Genomic DNA, 20816 nt, shown 5'->3' on the forward strand with positions numbered 1-20816 from the left:
ATAAAATAAAATAAAATAAAATAAAATAAAATAAAATAAAAATAGGGGCTCCTGGGTGGCTCAGTCAGTTAGGCATCCAATTCTGGATTTCAGCTCAGATCATGATCTCATGGTTCATGCTTAGGATTCTTTCTCTCTCATTCTCTCTCTCTCTGCCCCTCTCCAGCTTGTGCACACATACACTCTCTCTCTCAAAATAAATAAATATACTTAAAATAAAATAAATAAATGAAAATAAAAATATGAGTAAATCAATGGTAATATCTTAAAACAATAAATAAAATTTGTGGAGTTTTAAATATAAGTAGAATGTAAGTACATGTCAATTACATAAAAGACACGAGTAGGGTACATGAGGTTGAACTGTACTAAGCTCCTTTCATTTTCCAAGAAGTAGTAAAAGTTCCAATTAAAATAAAATCAAAATAACTTCAGGGTAATATATCTGACAAAGGACTCAGGTCTGGCTTAAAAAAGGAAAACTCAATATTAAAAAAGATCCAAGTAGAAAACGAACAAAGAAAGACATTTCACCAAAAAGTTGTGTGGATGGCAAATGGGAACATAAAATATGTTCAGCATTATTATCCATCCTGGAAATGCAAATTAAAAGCACAAATACTATCACTATATATCTATCAGAATGACTGAATAAATAATAGTGGTAAAACCAAGTGCTGGTAAGAATGTGGAGCAAATGGATTTCTCCCACATTGCTGGCAGGAATGTGAAATGGTACAGCCCCACTGGCAAAGAGTTAGGCAGTTTCTGAAAAAAAACTAAACATGCATTTACCATACAACATGGCAATTACACCCTTAGGCATTTATTATATAGAAATTAATACTTAACATTCACACAAAAACATGTATGCAATGCTCACAGAAGCTTTATCTACAAGAGTAAAAACCTAGAAACAAACAAAATGTCTCTCAAGAGGTGTACCCCTACCAGCAAATAATACTAAACAACAAAAAAGAATAAAATATTAATATACACAACAACTTGGATAGATCACAAGAGTGTCATGAGTAATGAAAAACATGAGACAATCTCAAAAGGTCACATACATTATGATGATATTTTCATAAAATTCTTGAAATGGTTAAATTATAAAGATGGAAAAAGTTGCCAGAGGACAGGGGTGGTGGCAGGAAGGGAACAGGGTATAACTATTAAGGAGTAGCACAGAGAGATCATTGTGGTGATGAAATAGTATCTAGATTGCGATGGTGGCTCCACAAATGTATGCCAGAGAATGACATGGACTGAAGAAATAGACACACCTTGTACCATTATCAGTTTCTTGGTTTTGATATTTTACTGTAATTACCAAGACATCACCCCTGGAGATAACTGGGTGAAGTATATATAGGACCTCTCTATTATATTGAAAACCTCCTGTGAATCTATAATTATTGTAAGATTTTTTAAAAGTTGACTCTAATAGGCCAAGGATGCTCACTCTAATCTTTAGGGTAACCACTAAAAGAATAATAAAATTAAGTATAAATAGCATGCTAATAGAGGAAGAAGGTGAAATAAAAAGTGAACTAGGGGCGCCTGGGTGGCTCAGTTGCTTAATTGTCCTGATCTCATGGCTTAGGTCATGATTTCATGGCTCATGAGTTCAAGCCCCATGTCAGGCTCTGTGCCGACAGCTCAGCCTGAAGCCTGCTTCAGGTTCTGTGTCCCCCTCTCTCACTCTGTCTCGCACTCTGTCTCTCAAAAAAGAAAACAAAAGACACTAAATTATAAATTTTTGGAAGTGAACTAATACCAAAAGGAAAAAAAAATGAATAAACAAGACAAAGAGAAAAAAATAATGAATCAAAATAAAAATGTATCAATAATTACATTAAATGACTACAATTGCCCCACTGCATAACACAACAAAACAAAATGCCTGCTGTTTACCAAAGATATGACTAATAATAAAAAAGATAAAGATGAAAATAGAAAGATCCACCATACATACATCAACCAGAAGAAGCCTGGTACACCTAAACTGGTACCAAGCAAGTGGACTTTAAGGCAAGAAGCATTACTGGAGACAAAGGCAGTAATTTATCTGATTCACAGAGATAAAGGGTCAATTCAGTAGAAATAAGACAATCTCAGTCACCTAAAAATATAACTTCAAAACACGTAGGGCACAAGGGCTCAGAATCCAGATGAGAAACAGACAAATCCAAGTCCTAATTAGAGATTATAACACATCTCTCCCAGTAACTAATAGAATGGGGGGGGGGGGATCAGTAAGGATATAAAAGATCTGAACAAAATTCTAAATAAATTTGATAGAATCAATATAAAAAAGAAACTATATTCCTAGAAAAGAAAAAACAATTAGAAAATCAAAAGCTTTAAAAAAAGACTGCATTTAAAATATAATAAAATTATTTGAAAAAACTGGAATACAACATAGAGTTCAGAAACACTCACATATACATGACCACATGATTTACTGTGCCAATGTAAGGGAGAAAAGAATGGTCTTTTCAATAAAAGGTTCTGGTTCAAATGGATATTCAAATGGAAAATTAATTCACAAACATACTTTACCTCACAAAACAGCCAAAATTTAGAAGCTAAAGCAAGCTTCTGAGAGAAAAATCTCTAATCAATGATTTAAGTAGGACAAAAAAGGCAGTGTATACACATAGAGGAAAAGTTTTAAAAAATGGACTTTATTAAAGTTAAAAAAAACCTTCTTGTCATCAAAACATATAACTAAGAAAGTCAAAAGGCAAGACACAAGCAGAAAAAAACAGTTGCAATACAATATCCAACAAAGAAGTCGTATTCAGGAAACAAAAAAAAACCAAAAAACAAAACAAAACAAAACAACAACAAACTATTGTAAATCAATAAGACTCACAAACCAATAGAAAAATTGGCAAAAGACTTAAACAGAACTCCACCAAGGAGGATATCAAAATGATCAATAAGCATATACAAAGGTGCTCAATATCATTAATCATCACATGATACTACAACATACCCCCTACAGTGGCTAGAAATGGAAAAAGAGAAATTTAAAGCTGACAGTACCAGCAATGACGCAGAACAATGAGAATTTTCTTACATTACAGTGAGAACGTAGACCTACTCTTTGGAAAACAATTTGGCAGAATCTACAAACGCTGAAAAAAATACCTTAAGGCCCAGAAATTTCACTCATAAGTAAACATCCAAGAGAAATGTACACTTATGAAGATCAAAGGACATGTGTTAGAACGTTTATGGCAGTTTTGTTTGTAATAGCAAAAAACTGGAAAAAAATTACAATCAACAGAAGAAAGTACAGATATATTCTAGTACATTCATGCAATGAAAAATGGAAAAGAATTACAGCTACATATAACAGCATGAAGGAATATAACAGACACAAAGTGAAAAAAAAGCCAGGAACAAAGCATGTATACTCATATTGTATTTATGTAAAATTCAAATACTTATTCATGGGATAAAAGTCAAAATAGTATATGATCTGACTTCCATGAGAAATCTAAATGAGACAAACTCACATAATCAGAGAGAAGACTGGTAGTTGCCAGGGGCAGGGAAAATGGGGAGATGCTGAGCAAAGGGTACAAACTTCCAGTTATAAGTAAGTAAGTTCTGGGGATCTAATGTACACTGTGGTCACTACAGTTAACAGTACTCTACGGTATATTTGAAAGTGGTGAAGTGAGTAGATCTTAAATGTTTTCATCATACACAAAAAAAGGTTATTACTGAGGTGACAGATGTGTTAACTAGCCTCATTTTTGGTAATCACTTCACAACACACATATGTATCAAATATCCCTTTGCACATCTTAGACGTATGCAGTTACATGTCAATTTTATCTCACGCAGCCTGGAAAAAAAATAGTGATTCTTTTGGGGTAGAGGATGGGGACTGACTGAGGGGATACAGAGTATGATGGAGTTTTAGTAACATTCTATACTTTGACTTAGGTGAAGAGTTTTATGTGTACATTCCATTTATAAAATACCCATGAGCTATATAGTTTTGTCCTTGACTTTATGTTAATTCTAATTTTTTTTTAAGTTTGCAAGGTAGATAAGTGCTAAGAACTTGGGGCACTCCAATGACTAATAAAACAACAACAACAACAACAACAACAACAACAAACCTACTTCTCTGAAAGAAAGAAGGTGGTTTGAACAACCTCCGTGTTATTAAGCTAAATCTCCTGACAGAAACTCGGAATTTAAAGTTCAATTACCAGGCACTCACCTTAAATGAAAGAGAACACAGAAACTAGGTATCTGAAGACGAAGCCAAGACCATTACTGTGATGGATGGCCCTCTGCAGGCTTGATACGGATTCCACTGGCTAATTCCCATCTACAGAAGAAATCCTTCAACAAGTGCTCAAGTCAAGATGAATCCTCAGCACCTGTGTTTTAACCTCTGTAGCATATGTAGATGTTTCTTCCTCAAAGATCATCAATTTTTGCAACTTGTAATCATTTAATTGCACAGCAAATTACAAGAAGAAAAAATAATTATGCTATCTAATATTTTTATACTGAAGTATTCTGATCTACCCTGATACAAGGTTGACACAACAAGAGGTTTCAAAATTATAATTTTTTTCAACAATACCTATCCTGTAAAACTAATGTCAATCCAAAAATACTTGAAAAGATCAATGTCTTAAATATTTTGATCATAAAAATATGATCTATGCTCTCAAGTTTAACAAAATAGAATATTCTCAAATATGTAGATTCACTTAACTAATCTGCTACAAAATATTGAAATATTGACTTCTTATGCTCCATCTATTCTGGGTTGTTAACTGAAGATGAAGTTAATATTATTAACTCTGTTTTAATGGCTAGCATCAATCTTTCCAGAAGTACTTGTATAATTGTCTAGAAAAAGGATTGCTTAGGACCAAACCAAATTTCCTAAAGTATTTTATACAGATTATCAAAACCTGTTTATGGTCCTGTTACTTTGACTTATTCTGAATGCTAGAATAGCAATGAGAATACAGTGACCCAAATGCTTGTATAATTTGATGGATATTTCTATCACTTAAAGGCTAAAATATATATATTATCTTGAATTAAGTAAGAAAATGACCACTGCTTTTGCAGTCCTAGTTTTGGTAGACTTTAAACAAATTTATAAACAAATATTGCTAGTTCAATTTCCCAATTTCTGTTTGTTTGTTACTCCTTAATGTAATGAGAAATAAGAAATAAGGCACTCTGGGGAATCTGCCATAACAGGTGCACCTCATAGAAATGCAGACTGTTGTTTTTAATCTGCGCCTTGTCTTTCCTTCTTGCAGAGGAAGAAAAGTGCTTATTTTCTTGTGAACTTACAAAACTGCTGTAAAACACTCTCTGGAACTGATCCCAAGCATGAAATGCAAAGACAGACAGGATACCGAGAGTATTCAATGAAATACAGCACCTAAAATGGTAGCAATCAGAGGAAAAAAATTTTTACACATAATAGAACTGCATTTCAAGTTTGGAACCAGGGGAGGCCTCCTTTTCCATAAATCTTTCAGTGAAATACTGATTAGAGCACAACTCTGATGCATTATTGAACAGGCAAACCCTTGCACAGTAATTGATGGCAGCACTCTGATTTAATGATCCTTATTTTTAAAGCTAATTAAAGAAATTGAGTTGCATGTTCAACGGGGATTAGCTTAATGTGACGAGACTATTTTGGACATAAAGTACCTCATAGCTCCTGAACTAAACAAGATACAAAATGGAGCAGCAAATTATAAGATGGTATGGGGGGGGGGTGGTATTTTCTGATGGAATCAGCATAATTTCATGTTTTCTATGAAAACTTCCCTTCATTCATTCAAATACTTACTGAGTACCTCAAATGTCCAAGATGTTGGGCTCTAGGTAACAGGACACAAATTGAACATATAAAATGCTTGCATAATCACTAATATGTTAGATATCCTATAAAATTACTCTACCAGGCATAGTTAACCCACCTACTGAGATAGAAAACTTTCTTTTCATAGCTATGAGTTCTTGAATAGCAAGGCAGATAGTGGATGAGAATTTACAGATATTCTTAATGTAGCCATTGATGATCCTTGCTGACAAATTTAAAATATAAGGTTATTGAATTTAGAAAATAATCCCTTAACCCAAGAACATTCAGGCAGTCATTCTGAGTAATCAAAATGTAAATTTTCTGCATCTGCCTCTATGTGGATACAAGTACAAAGTTTCAGGGGCACATTTGTCTTAAAATTCCCATGTGCTATATAAAAAGGATAAATGATCAACCAGGAAACCCAAGATGAAACACAAAGAAAAAAATGAATTAAAGAGTACCTACGACTCTTCTTGTCTTCTCCCTTTTGATATTTAGAAAGATATATATATATCATCAAAAATCTACCTAAAGTAATGTGTATTGTTACAGGTCATTAAATGACAAGATCAAGTAACAAAATGGTAAACTTTGTACGTTTATACAACTTAGGTGATGTTGTTAAGTTAAATGAATGGCCACATGGCAAGTTATGCTATTTTATAACGTTTCAGTCTTCATTCAGGGCTGCATCTATGAAAATCTGATTTATTGTTAAAACTACACCACAAAAGATACTAAGTAGAATCAATATACAAGCCATACGGCACTAAAATGTCAGGCTGAGGCATCATAAAGCAGGGGGCTCCATGTGTATTTATAAACTAATTTTTTAAAAGTCTAAATTTCACTAAAATCTTTAGAAATACTCATAGATGAAAAGATTCAAATTCTTCCCCTCGACCCATTTTCCTAAAATATATATGAATACTTGAGTAAAGATTGCAATAGAAACTGAGCTTAAAATAGTCAGTTTAGAACAGTTTTAAACTTTTTTTCATTATTGTTGTAAATTTTATAAAAATAAATTGTATTTATTTATTTATTTAATTGTATTTATGTAAATAAAATTTTTACAGAAATTTTAAGCTTACCATTTAAAGCAAAGTTAGGTTCAGGCACCTGGATGGCTCAGCAGTTAAATGTCCAACTCTTGGTTTCGGCTCAGGTCATGCTCTCATGGTTCATAAGTTCCATGAACCATGGACCCGTGTTCTGTGCTGACAGCACAGAGTCTCCTTGGAATTCTCTGTCTCCCTCTCTTTCTCTCTCTCTCAAAAGTAAATATTTAAAAAACAAAACAAAATACTAGCTTCACCACTCAACCTCCCTGTGCCTCCATTTCCCTATCCCTTAAAGAAGAAAGGTAACATTATCTACTCCATCTATCTCCTAGTATCGACCACTTTACAGTATCGTTGTAATTACAAAACGGGTACTTGGAACAGTTCTGGCACACAGTAAGAATTTCATAGCTGTCAATTGCTATGATGTTGACGGTGAAAAGTGGTGCATCTTTCCAATATGGCTAGTAAGAAAAATACAAGGTCTTCAAAGTAACTTCAGTTACTTGGCTAGTTTATTTATATTAAAGATTAGTTCTCTGGCAAGGAAAGATAATCACTGATGTATAACAATTCTGAATTTTCATGAATATTTACATATTCCGTAATCAAGCAATCATTTATTGACCTTGGGTGAAATGTATTAGGCACAAAGCAGTCGAAGATGAACATGACATGGTTTTATCCCAAAAAAGCAATAAATGGTCTCCAAACAAATCCGAAATGCACTTAATTCTACAACTCCTTTTTATGCTTGGTGAGAACAAATGGCAAGTGGAATGCAGCATACACACCACGGTCTAGGCATGTGTGTTGATGTGTATTTGCAGAATGTCTTTTCTTTATTTAAATCTCAACACTTCTGTGCTTTCTTAGCAAAAGTTCCAAGGGAAAAAAATTTAAGGAATGTAGCTTGACCAAAAGTAATATTCTTATCAAAGTATGCTAAAACTTTCTACATTAAAGGGGTGAAGGTATCAAAAATCAGTAAATTAATATATTTTAAATGCCAGGACAAATAGAAATTCAGAAATTGAAAACTCAGACAAACAACATGTTAGAATGTTTGTAGTGTTTTTTCTATCAGTCCCACTTTTCCAGAAGACAAATAAAACTGATTCACAGTTCACAGTCTGCTTAGAGAAAAATAAAACAAAACCTTACAGACAAGTATAAATATATGGAAATGGGCACAGGAAGCTGATGTCACTTTGTCACATGGCCTCTCCGTCCCACTATTATCCCACCCAGTTCATCTACTTTAAAATCTAGAATATTTTAGAAAGCAGAATGAAAATTCTGTTTTGTAGGTAAAAGGTCCTCTGATTAAAATCTGGGGGAGAATTTAAGGGAAATGGCCAATCTTCATGAACGTGAATTTACCAAACATTAAGTGCATTTCTCTTTAGTAATGCTAATAACTGTTTTTCTAACCTATTTGTTCCTTTATGGAAGAGAACTAAGAGTTTAGGAACAGTGTAAATTAAAATAAAAAAGCACTCTGGCTTCAGGGTCAGACGGACTTACATTCTTCCTCTAAATCTACCAAAGACTAATCGTGTGGTCCAGACTAAGCTACATCACCTGTCTCAGCCCCAATTTCCTCCTGGACACGATGGGGATAATACATACCTCACAGAGCTGAAGGACTAGTTAAATGAGACAAAGTCCACAGCAGTGGAGGGCTTCCTAAAGGCAGTGGTGGTTGTTTTGGTTATAGCTTCAGATGTAGATCAACCTCTCTTGTTCCTAAATTCCTGGGTTAAAAAACTCATTTAGGTTACACCCAGTAAATTTCACATTTTTTCCCTCTTCTCCAAAGACCATTTAACTTTGTCACAAAAACACCATACAATTAGCACCATTTGCTGTTTTAGATACACATGCATACCCAATAGCAAGATGGTGTTGCATTTTAATCCAGCACTGTATAAAAAGCTTGAACAGTGCCTTCTTGCCCAGGATAAAACAAGAATTTTAGTCCCTCAAAGGCTCTATATTTACAAACTTTTGGTTAAAGGAACAAACATTTAAAAGCTGTTATTGTACCAAAAATAAAGTATTTGAAATTCCCACAGTAAATAAACTCTATGGTAAATGTAAAAACATAAGACTCACTCCTTCTCTTTTAACTTCCCCTAGATAATGTATGGTGAAGTCTCAAGAAACAGATACTTTCCTGTTAGGCAGCTGCAATGCTGCAACGCTCTATCATGAAAGTAAAACCATTTCAGGGGTAAGAAAAATATTTTTTCATTTTCACAAGCAACACCAACTTGGAAGAATTCCATTCCATTTTTAGATAATTCCTGTTAATGGGGTCAAGGCATATTTTCTTTCTCTCTGTATTTCCTCCCCCGCCACCACCAAGTCATAACTTAACCCAGGCATTCTTGGGAGACAGCAGTTATTCCCTTTACTGATAGCAAGACTGCAGACGAATCGTCTCCATTTCAGTCTCAAATTAGAAACCGTAGAGACAGGGGTGATGCTTTTACCATTTATGTAAGCAATAAAGCTGAAGAAACACAGGCATTTCTGCTCTTTTCCATGAATCCTACAAAACTGTATCTTTCTGATTACAAAATGCCCAGTTATCAAAATTCCCGTCTTTCCACCAATCTAAAAAATATAATTGTAAGAAATTACCAGTGCTGCTGATGCCACTGCTTAAAAGCAACATACCTTAACAGGCTGGCCATGAACCTGAGTTAGCAGTCTTACAAATGAGTACCCACAGAATAGTAACTCCTCAGGCATGCCCCTGAATACTTGTGTTTTAGCCAACACCCCCTGCTTACATCGGATATTTGAAAGGGATACTGTGAAATATATACTGACTACTTATTTCTCCAGATTCTCTAAAACGTACCCTCTTTTAAGACAGAGCATCAGAAAAAAAAAAATTCATAGAATGCAGTACATTTTAGCAGAAGAGCCATCACTAAATTAGGATGGGACACTGTATCCATAGTGTGTGCTCTTAATGTACTGCATTCTTAGAAAGATGAAAGAAGCATTTCTTTGAACAGTTTATGCATTTTACGATTGTAACTGAAGGTCTTATTTATCAAAATGTCAGTAAAAACTTTACTTTAAATTTACCTTAATTCTGTTACATGTTTTTGCTATAATTTTTAAAATGTGGAGAAACAAAATATATCATGGCTGAATATCGTATATAAAGAAGTGTTAGAAGTTGATACAATTTTCAACTTGATCCAATGACGTTTGATACAGAATGCTGAGTGCAAAAGAGAAAAGATGATAAACACACATACAACCCTCCCCAGAAAAGTGAAAAAAGCCCACTTAGTAAATCCTTCACAATCTGGCTCCAGAGTTTCCTCCCTTGCCAAGAGCCCACACATAGGCTACTGCCCTGAGAACATACATCTCTAGCTGATTCTGTATCAAGGTCTCAACCTCAGCATTACACATATTACAAACCCAGCAATTCTTTGTTTTAGGAAGCTGTGCTATGTGTTTGAGCAATGTTTAACAATATCCCTGATGTCTGTCCACTTACATGCCAGTAGCATGCCCCAACCACCCCCAAGTTACAATAGTCAAAAATGTCTCCACATATTGCTATACAACCCCTAGAGAGAGAGAATGTGAAATCACCTTCACTTGAGAACAACTCCTCTATTCCCTTGTAAACACTGTTTCCTCTACCTGAAATAATTTCCCCTATCACTGCAGAAAACTCCTACTCACTTTTCAGATCCGTCTTACATGTTCCCTCCAATGCAAAGTTTTCTTTCAAAGTCAAAGTTAATAATTCCTTCTTCTTATACCTCTCACTTTCTCATTTAGTTACATAAAATGCATGTATGTTCTTCCCCCCTCTATATAATGAGAACCTTCATCTTATTTATTCATTGTATTTTTATCGGCTTTATTACTAAATGATTATAAGTCTTCTATAAAAGCATCCATGAGATAACCCTCCAATTGACAAGGAAAATCTAGCTCACAGATTGATGTCTCACACTGAGCAATATATAACCCTCCAGCTCTGTCTTTATATGTACATAATTATTATTGCTGCCTTTGCTCCTGGGAAATGGAAACTAAATAATACTCAACTTGAGTAAACCAAGGTCGTTGGAATATCTAGTTCTCTGATGTTTATATTTGGTCTTTATTTAGATTTACCTTTGAATCACCCATTAGTCAATACATTTTGCCATGAGAGTTGTTCCAAATTCTTTTCTGTGAATGTGAACAGGTAAAATTTAAGAACACGGAAATACAAAATGTTTATACCATGAAGACTATATTTCAAATAAAAAAGAAGGATCCAATTATTCTAATCAACATTGAACAATAATTTCCAACATGATTCTACCTGTCCAATTATTTCAAGACATGTCATAAAGTTTCCAAAGAAAAACTTAGAAAAATCCTGGCTTCATTTTGTGTGTGTATATATACACTTTATGCATTTAGATGATATGTATATAAGCCAATACTTTTCTGGAAAAAAGGTGAAGAACAAGGAGCCTTGAATATCAAACAACAAAAACAACAGCAAAATAACAGAATATCATACTCCAAAAAAAGCTGCAAATCATAGACATGGAGAAACCTCCAGAATATGCTGTGCCCTGAGGCTTGTTTCCCTGTATCAGCAGCATTTGTAACCTGAATTATCCACATCATTTTTTGGTCTTGGCTGCCATAGCTTAAAAAAACAAAATCGCAGCAATGCTGATTTCAAGGTACTAGTCCTAAATTTCCACTGAAAGTAATAATTTTAATTCACAGTTTTTGTACAATAACTCTGGGTAAAAAGACATTTAATTTCATGTCTATGGTCAGCTCATCAGGCAAGGCAATTAATTAATCAGGAAAGCAGTATCCACCTCTACTGGACTGGAGAAACATCACAGAATAAATATGCAAATCCAACACCCTCATGGCTGACAAGTTTCTATTATTAAACTGCGAACGTGTTTATTTCCCCCACAATAGCTGGATTTCTGTCTTGAATACTCAGTGAGCCCTGCAGTGATTAGCTGTGATGACTAGGTGACAGTGAGGACACTACTTGAGAATTTGCATCTGACAGATCACTGACACACAGTCACAGCTCTTTTTCTTCCTTCTCTTCACTTAAACAGGAACCATGCAATAGGAAAAGAACTGGAGCTATTAGAGATTATTCAGGTTTAATAGCACACATCCTTTTAGCTGGCGGTTAGAACAATACACAATGTGGCAGAGTTAAACAGAGGCATCAATTATGCTCTCAGACCTGTTAATATTTTTGACAATATTTAAATAGCACATCCCTTCAGGGCATGGCTTTTTTGCCCTCTCAGTTACACACCTGTCAAGTGTTTAATTTGCCAAAGGGAAACAGTTTGATTTCTAAGCGCAGTCTTAATACTGAAGAAGCAAATTGGAAAAATTACACATTATTGAATAGAAGTAATGAGAAGGATCTGAGGGGAACAAGTAGTTGGCTTAATTCAACATGGCATGTCAGCATCTGTCATTAACGCAACAATATGATCATGTTCTCCAATATGCTGCACATACCTCGGGCTTTTCAATTATTCACTCCTTTTGCTTTCTAAAAGGTAGGAGAAATGATGGTGGAGTAAAGTTGAAGGAGTCAAATTTTTTGGTAATACTAAAAAAGATGGAGACAATAACTTGTACCTGTTATGCACATAAAACTATACATCTAAAACATAATGCAGGTGGAAGATAATAAGTAAAAGCTAGCCAGCAGTCAGACTGGTGTCGCTACTGGTTTAAAAGCACAAATTTAACTCCTAGGTTCATTAATATTAAATAACAATTATTTATAAATTAGCAGTGGGTAAACTACATAGAAAATTTAATTCTAGCATGATGAAGCCTATAATATTTATGTTTAAACTTTAAAATGGAAAACAATACAAGGTTTTAAAATTTACTCTACTCATGTAAGAAAAACACTGGTTCCACAAACACATGAAATTGAGTTAGTCAGAATGAAGAATGAAGCGAGGAGTCACAAAAACTGTGAGAGAAATCAATGGTATTTGCCAAAATTAAACTCTTGACTTACAGGGGCCAAGTTTCTACCCCTGCGGGGAAAAAAAGATGTGAGACAGGCCGCAGAATAAAAAAAAAAAAAAAAAAAGGGAGAAGACTGTACCTCGGGAGCCAAGAAAACCGAGTTCTAGTTCTGGCTCTGCCCTTACAAGCAAGTAACTACACCTCACTAAGTAGTTGAAATAAGCAGGGTATGGGCCAGTTCGTTTCCTGGGTCCCTTTCAGTATTTGAAGAGACCAACTAGCCAAAAGTCCAAAGGCACGTGAGACATGCCCATAGAATTTCCAAACCTCACAATGTACTGAGTCTTGAAATATATCCGCATCTATCACTAATGAACAAGATCACACTCTCTTTAGTCGCAGACTGTCTGGCTTGATAACATTTTGCTCAAGGGTTTCCAGGGTGATTTCAGCTGAATCACAAGGGACCCAAAGTTTCGGAGCCCATATCCAACTTCTATTTGGAGATGGTAGAACAGGGTCAACAAGCAGAGCCATTTCTGCCCTCCTTTTGGAGCTAGCAGGGATATTTCCAGTTATGTCACTGGATTAGTGGTATTTCCTAACACACTAGTACTTTTTGTTTCAATATTTCCTCTCATTCTATTCATATTTTCATATAATATAATAGGGGGAGAAGATACCTGTTCAACTTCTTCACTGTCTCTGAAAAACCAGATAATCGTCCTCATCATAATTACACTTCTATTCAGGACACTGATCTCTCTAAACTCTTGCCCATTCATTCTGAAATGGAGTACCTGAAATCAATCTTTACAATAACTTGCAAAAAAAAAAAAAAAAAAACTACATATAATAAAACACACCTTTTTCTTAAATCATGATCATGACTTAAAATCACTAAGCAGACATTCACTAGAGAAGACTATTTTTTAAAATTCTTTCTTTCATTTCCTTTTGCTACCAAAATATCTAGATTAAGAAGTGATGTGACATTAAATAAATTCCTTCCCTATTGCTACTATTTGTTCTTTTTGCATCTGGCACATTTGTTTTTAACTAGAGCTATTCTTTCACTGACCTATGAAACTAGTCTTCAAATTTCATTTTTAACCTTTTAATAAAAGGTAAAATATCTGTTAGCAATCCATCTATAGTAATTCAATTAATGCTAAAACCATCAGAATGAAAATTAACTTAGGTTGAAAGCATGAGGAGATTGACTTGAAACAATGTAAGGATAAAAACCATTTTAAAAACATTTTGTTAAAAAACCTGAGAAATAATTATTTTTTTTTTAATTTTTTTTTTCAACGTTTATTTATTTTTGGGACAGAGAGAGACAGAGCATGAACGGGGGAGGGGCAGAGAGAGAGGGAGACACAGAATCGGAAACAGGCTCCAGGCTCTGAGCCATCAGCCCAGAGCCCGACGCGGGGCTCGAACTCACGGACCGCGAGATCGTGACCTGGCTGAAGTCGGACGCTTAACCGACTGCGCCACCCAGGCGCCCCGAGAAATAATTATTAAATTAAGTTCAAAGAACATCTAACTTGAGTGCCCATTCTGTCATTGCAATGTTTCGATTTTAATATAAATGCTAGGAAATTTTAAAGCTCTTAATTTTTACAGAAAAAAAAACAGTGTTACATTTAGAAGTTCTAATGTTTATCACCATCTGATGCTGTCATTGAAGCAATTGCTACTTACACTCTTAAAAGAAGTGAGAATTGCAATTCCTCTAACTGATGACAATGTAATTATTTCTTTTACTGTCAAAATAGAGGTGATTTCCCTTCCTCACACACCTGATTACACATGCAAATCCAGGCTTATCTGAAATCTCATAAGCGTGCTGAATGTCTGAATCTGAAGACACAGGATCAGGTGAACAAAAAGTCTTAATGGGAAGGGAAACCAAGTCTACGGCCATCTACCCTACACTTATTTTTATCATCCCCTTCTCCTGTAAGGACTCACACTTCAGCATCCACACAGCTTTCAACACAATGTCATATCATCTACAATATACAGCAACAACCATTACAAAAATAACTAGGGGGGGTGAAAAGTCACAGTGAATCTGAATGTCTCATTTGGAGGTTTAAATGACTTCATTAACTATTCATTAACACATTCAAAAATCAGCCTTTTAGAAAAACACAAGACTTTCACGAGATCCTTGCCATGAATGCCTGTTTCAGGAGCATCGTGTCCTACCTGGTCTTTCAGCTGCTGTACTGAAGTCTGAAGGTTCAGAATCTGACTGAAGAGCGGGCTCTGCAAGACTGACTTTAGAAGGCTCAGTTTGTCTTCATTTGCTACATCCCCGCGTTCTCGCAGCTTGGCTTGTAAACGCTCTGCGGCCTGCAGGGCCCGATTTTTGTCTAAATCAAAGGGCAGCAGGTCATTAACAAGATTCGAAAGATCCACATCAAACCATGCTTACAGAAATCCTAACACTACTCCTTTCAAGAGCATAAAATTGACTCAGCACAAAAGGGACTATCATATGTCCCTATAAATGTATCCTTCAAACCTTCAAGTCTCCAGTAAGACAGTCTGTGTGAAAGCAGAGAACTGGGTATAGTGTATGCTCCATGCAACTACTTGTAAACTATGGAAACTAATTCAGATGAAGTATAGTTGAATTCCAGTGCCAACCGTCAGCTCTTACACAAACTACTGAAAGCTAACCACTTTGTGATCTGGCAAATGCTGGTGTTATTACTTTTTAAAAGACATTATTTACATTCAAGAAAAATTAGAAATATAACCAGTAAGTGGATGCAGACAATGTCACTGATGAGCAAAACATCCAAAATATGACAGTCTCATATATTAAGGAACAAATATTCTATACTTGAGAATTTACTTGAAAATATATCACAACAATGTATAACCCTTCAAAAACACTACTTTTTTAAATGTTTTTATTTATTTTTGAGAGAGAGAAAGACACAGAATGTGAGCAGGAGATGGTCACAGAGAGAGAGAGGGAGACACAGAATCCGAAGCGGGCTCCAGGTTCTAAGCTACCAGCACAGAGCCCGATGCGGGACTCGAACTCACCAACAGCAAGATCAGATCTGAGCCGAAGTCAGACACTTAACCGACTGAGCCACCCAGGCGCCCCTAAAAACACTACTTTTTAATCCTTTAAATGTCTTTCCCTAAAATTAAATAGCATATTCATATAGGCATCAAGGCAAAATAATTCAAATATTTATCGATCACCCTATGTATCAGGCATAAAGTTGCAAAATAAGTATTTTGAATCAGTGTATCCCTAGTAACCCTACCTACCGGCCCTAATCCCTACCATTTTACATGCATGCTACTACCAGATGGTGAGTTTCTATGCTAAATAACAGTTAAAAACATCTCCCTTAGGACGCCTGGGAGGCTCAGTTGGTTAAGCGTCCAGCTCTTGGTTTCAGATCAGGTCACTATCTCACTGTTCATGAGATTGAGCCCTGCATCAAGCCCTGACAGTGCAGAGCCTGCTTGGGATTCTCTTTCTCCTTCTTTCTGCCTCTCCCCCATGCAAGCACACTTGCTCTGTCTCTCAAAATAAATAAACAAACATTTAAAAAACAAAAAATCAAAACATCTCCCTAAAACTATCTCTCACTCTCTCACAAATGAACCCAAATTTGTTTTAAAGGAATAGAGACTACTCAAATATATATTCTAATGGATTCATCATGGTAATAAGTGTACCTATTAACATTCATTTGCTGTATTATAGTAATCAAAGAGTGTGATCACCACAGACACTTTCCATAGCACCAAATGTGGGATTACACAGAAATGGGGAAATTAAGGCATGAATTATTATTGACCATGAGGTCACACACATACTCAAATTTAAACAAACAGGATTTACTCTTACACATAATTTTACAAGGTATAATAAAGACAGGAGAATTTTATTCTAGGCTTATTTCCCATGGGATCTCAGAATACAAATCTAGTATTAATTTCCATGTCAATTCTCAGAAAGTGTACAGATCAGTAATAACTTACAAAATAAAGATTGGAAGGGGACAGCTTAAATAATTCTGTATTTCCCCTTTGCTATCCACTTTTTTATGAGAGACTCTGCTTTGTGGACTAGTAGTCTTTATGGTGTGTGACTTTACCACAAAATGAGATGAGGGAAATACATACCCATGCATTTTCATCACTGGCACAGCACATTACGAACAAAAGTCATAGTCATGATCCCATCTATCACAAAGACAGCTCCTTCTCCTTTCCCTGCTACCTACTCTCATCCTACTCCCCAAACCATGCAGGTATGAAGGCACCAGCCACAATCATAAAGGCACCAGGGTGAAATTCAGATACCTTCCAATAATCATACCCAAAGACTTGCCTGGAAAATATGAGGCACTGGGCCATCAGACAAGGGATGGGTATACCTGATATACCTCAAACAATTTCTACAAACTAGCTTCTGTAAAACTAAAGAGCAGTGAAAAATAGACTAACACATGAATTTGGATATTTCAACCTAAATTTTCTCATGCAGAAATTAAACTGCCTTAAACTGTCACTAAATGTTTGTTACCGTTATTGTTCATCATCAACTTAAAAGCAAAGCTCAGTAGTATTTCAACTGCCACAAATAAAGCAGGCATTGAGCTTCTTTCAATATTAAAAGTACTGTTAAACTTTCTGGTGCTACCCATACACAACCATTAACCAGAAGTGGGTCCATTAAATCAACTAGGTGTACATTAGACTACGGTTTCATTAAATTTCTCATAATTGGTAGAACGTTTCATATGGCTTTATCTTTTGCCTGAAAATGAGGTATTTTTATAACACTTCAGATTAAATCATCCAAATACAGAAACACATTACCCTGGTATAATTCTAGTGGATACAAACTTGTAAAAACTTTAAGTCAAAATCCTGCTATGTAGAAAAACCACTTCAAAGATCCCAATGGAAAAAGGTTTGATTTTTATAAAAATAAGAAAGAATAGGGGCACCTGGGTGGCTCAATCAGTCAAGTGTCCCACTTGAACTCAGGTCATGAGCTCACGGTTTGTGAGTTCGAGCCCCACGTCAGGCTCTGTGCTGATAGCTCAGAGCCTGGAGCCTGCTTTGAATTCTGTGTCTCCCTCTCTCACTGCCCCTCCCCCATTCATGCTCTGTCTCTCTCTAGAGAATAAACATTAAAAAAATAAGAAGAAGAAAGAATAGGTCTTACCTATAGTTTCTAACATGTTTTTCCAAATTTCAGCGTTCTTCTCTACAATGATTTTAAACAGCAACTAAAACAGAACTCTGGGGAGAAAAAATAAAATGGAATGGTTATGTTTTATCACAACTTTAAAACTATATACTTTAAAAAGTACTTGATGCTACTATAATTCCTTTGATCATTAAAATCTTGTTGATTTAACTTAAGATAGTTTTCTATGTAGGAAAAAGTAATCATTTTTGGACTTACTCAAAATTACAGTTGCAGGTAACACTAGCATAGTAAAGTAAAAGGCATACAATCTGTTTTAAATAGGGTGATAGATGTACCCAAAATATTTTAATTTAATGTTTATTTATTTTATTTTTTTTAATGTTTATTTATTTTTGAGAGAGAGAGAGAGAGAGAGACAGAATGAGAGTGGGTTGGGGCAGAGAGAGAGAGAGGCACAGAATCCAAAGCAGGCTCCAGGCTCCAAGCTATCAGCACAGAGCCTGACTCGGAGCTCGAACTCACGAGCTGTGAGATAATGACCTGAGCTGAAGTCGGTTGCTCAACCGACTGAGTCACCCAGGTGTCCCTATTTATTTTGGAGGGGGGCAGAGAGAGAGAGAGACACACATAGAATCCAAAAGCAGGCTCCAGACCCCAAGCTGCCAGCACAGAGCTACGGGCACAGAGCCTGACACAGGGCCCTAACCCACAGTCTGTGAGATCGTGACCTCAGCCAAAGTCAGACACCTAACCAACTGACCCACACAGGCGCCCCCAAAATATTTCTTTAAGAACGTCTCAACACAGCCCACTATAATCATGGATTCACTTACAGATTCTCACCCACAGAGTAAGGACATACTTGGCTTGGCACGGGAAATTCTGTGGGGAAGAACATTAAAACTTAAAAAGCATAAGTTGTGATATTGCCCTTGACTACTCATAGTCTTAACTGGGGAGACAATACACGCATACCAATTAGAAATGAACTATGTGAACCACGGGGAGCTAATACATTAAATCATGAATGAAATGCTGAATAAAAGAGAGCACAGTGTTAAATGGAAGAAGGGTTTTCAAAGGTATTTCAAAATACCCTCCTGATTATAATATTCTCTTCTCCCTCAATCAAAATAAACCTTCTCGACTCCTTCAACTCACACAGACTCATCTTTCTCTGAAAATACTTACCTAGACTCTTTAAAGTACCAGCTACAGATTTCCAATGACAATGTCCATATCACTAACCACATCTACTGTTTGCTAACCACATCTCCTCCAACAATTTATAAATCTTCTCCTTAGTCACACCTATCCTCTGCCTTGCAGAAAACCCCCAGCCACTCCTTCAAGGGAGAAAAAAAAATCTACAACCAGACTTCCTCACTTTTGGAAGATGAAACAGGATTTGTCTGAGAAGGAACAAGCCATCCCTGTTGTCTAACAGAAAATGCATCCGGAAAAAACGAAGTATGTGACATACATGAGCAGACATACAGACCACCAACGCTTGTAATTAGCTCTGTGTGATAACAGGGAACAGTTCTTATCGACTCTCCTTGCCCCAATTTAGAATATACTATTTAAGCCATCAATTCCACTTCAAATAGTCAAATAGCTCAACTACTAGCACTTGTTTTATAAAATGCCCTGGTGTCAAATGAGAACACCAGCTCTAATGTGGAGCTGAACCCTAAATCACAGTACAGGCCTGTGCCAGGGGCCCATCATCCAAACCTCTGTTTCCTAGAAAACTTAATCAGTGGGTATAGTGTGATAAATGAGATAAATAAGGTATACAAATTTCCAAGAGTATAACTCATAACTATAAAATATATATTCAGGAACAAGGCTGAGCCCATACAGGTGAGCATTTATGCACTGCATGGTTTCATGGGGAAAAATACAGGGAGATCTCTAAAATAAGCTCGTCGTATTTTTATTCTAACTTACAAGGACACTTCATACAATAGTATACTATTAGGTCCACCCTCAAAAACTTACCAACTTCTGACAATTAACAAATAAAAGTAAAGATACCCCAATATAAAGAAGGTCTATAATTGATATATGTCCAGGAAGAAGCATGATAGTAATGAAACTGCATGAACTAGTGAGTCTGATAACCTGAATTAATATTTCAGCTTGACCATTTACCAGCTATAGGTCCTTGTTAAGTCACTTGTCTATCTTTACTGAAGTAGAAAACTCTAACCGCAAATGAGTGATACTCAAAGTTTTGAAAGGAAAAAACTATATACACGAGTCTTTGGTATGCACAATAAAGTTAGCTCTATCTTCTTCCCCCTTTAAAAAATTAACTTTGAAAGACAGGCAGTATTGATGACGTGGAACGGGTGGTAGCCTGTGGATTTACAGACCCAGTGATCTATGAGGAGTCTACAGAGAAAGTACAGAGTAAGCAGTTCCCTACTGAGAAAAACACTGCCATTCCGAAGTTGAACCTCAAGTCAGTTATGTGGAAAGAGAATTACTTTCTTTTCCCCAGAGCAACTCTTATCATAAAGGATTAAAAAAAAGAAGAAGAAGGGGCGCCTGGGTGGCGCAGTCGGTTAAGCGTCCGACTTCAGCCAGGTCACGATCTCACGGTCTGTGGGTTTGAGCCCCGCGTCAGGCTCTG

The 20816-nt window shown here is 35.9% G+C and overlaps 1 protein-coding gene across 11 annotated transcripts in view; it reads right to left on the reverse strand.

Annotated features, from left to right (window-relative positions):
* The window catches only part of MPDZ (multiple PDZ domain crumbs cell polarity complex component), a 143373-nt gene extending 125109 nt beyond the window's left edge, over positions 1 to 18264 (reverse strand). For all 11 annotated transcript variants that reach the window (XM_040481243.1, XM_040481249.1, XM_040481247.1 and 8 more), the window contains exons 1-2: positions 18188 to 18264; positions 15184 to 15350 (exon numbers count right to left, since the gene is read on the reverse strand). In XM_040481243.1, coding sequence (XP_040337177.1) covers positions 15184 to 15350; positions 18188 to 18203 — 183 coding nt within the window. In that variant the 5' untranslated portion in view covers positions 18204 to 18264. The remainder of the gene's footprint in view (positions 1 to 15183; positions 15351 to 18187) is intronic.
* Positions 18265 to 20816: the final 2552 nt, after the last annotated feature.

This window comes from Herpailurus yagouaroundi, unplaced genomic scaffold, assembly GCF_014898765.1.
Source record: "Herpailurus yagouaroundi ecotype Mexico unplaced genomic scaffold, PumYag 160, whole genome shotgun sequence".
Taxonomy (NCBI): domain Eukaryota; kingdom Metazoa; phylum Chordata; class Mammalia; order Carnivora; family Felidae; genus Herpailurus; species Herpailurus yagouaroundi.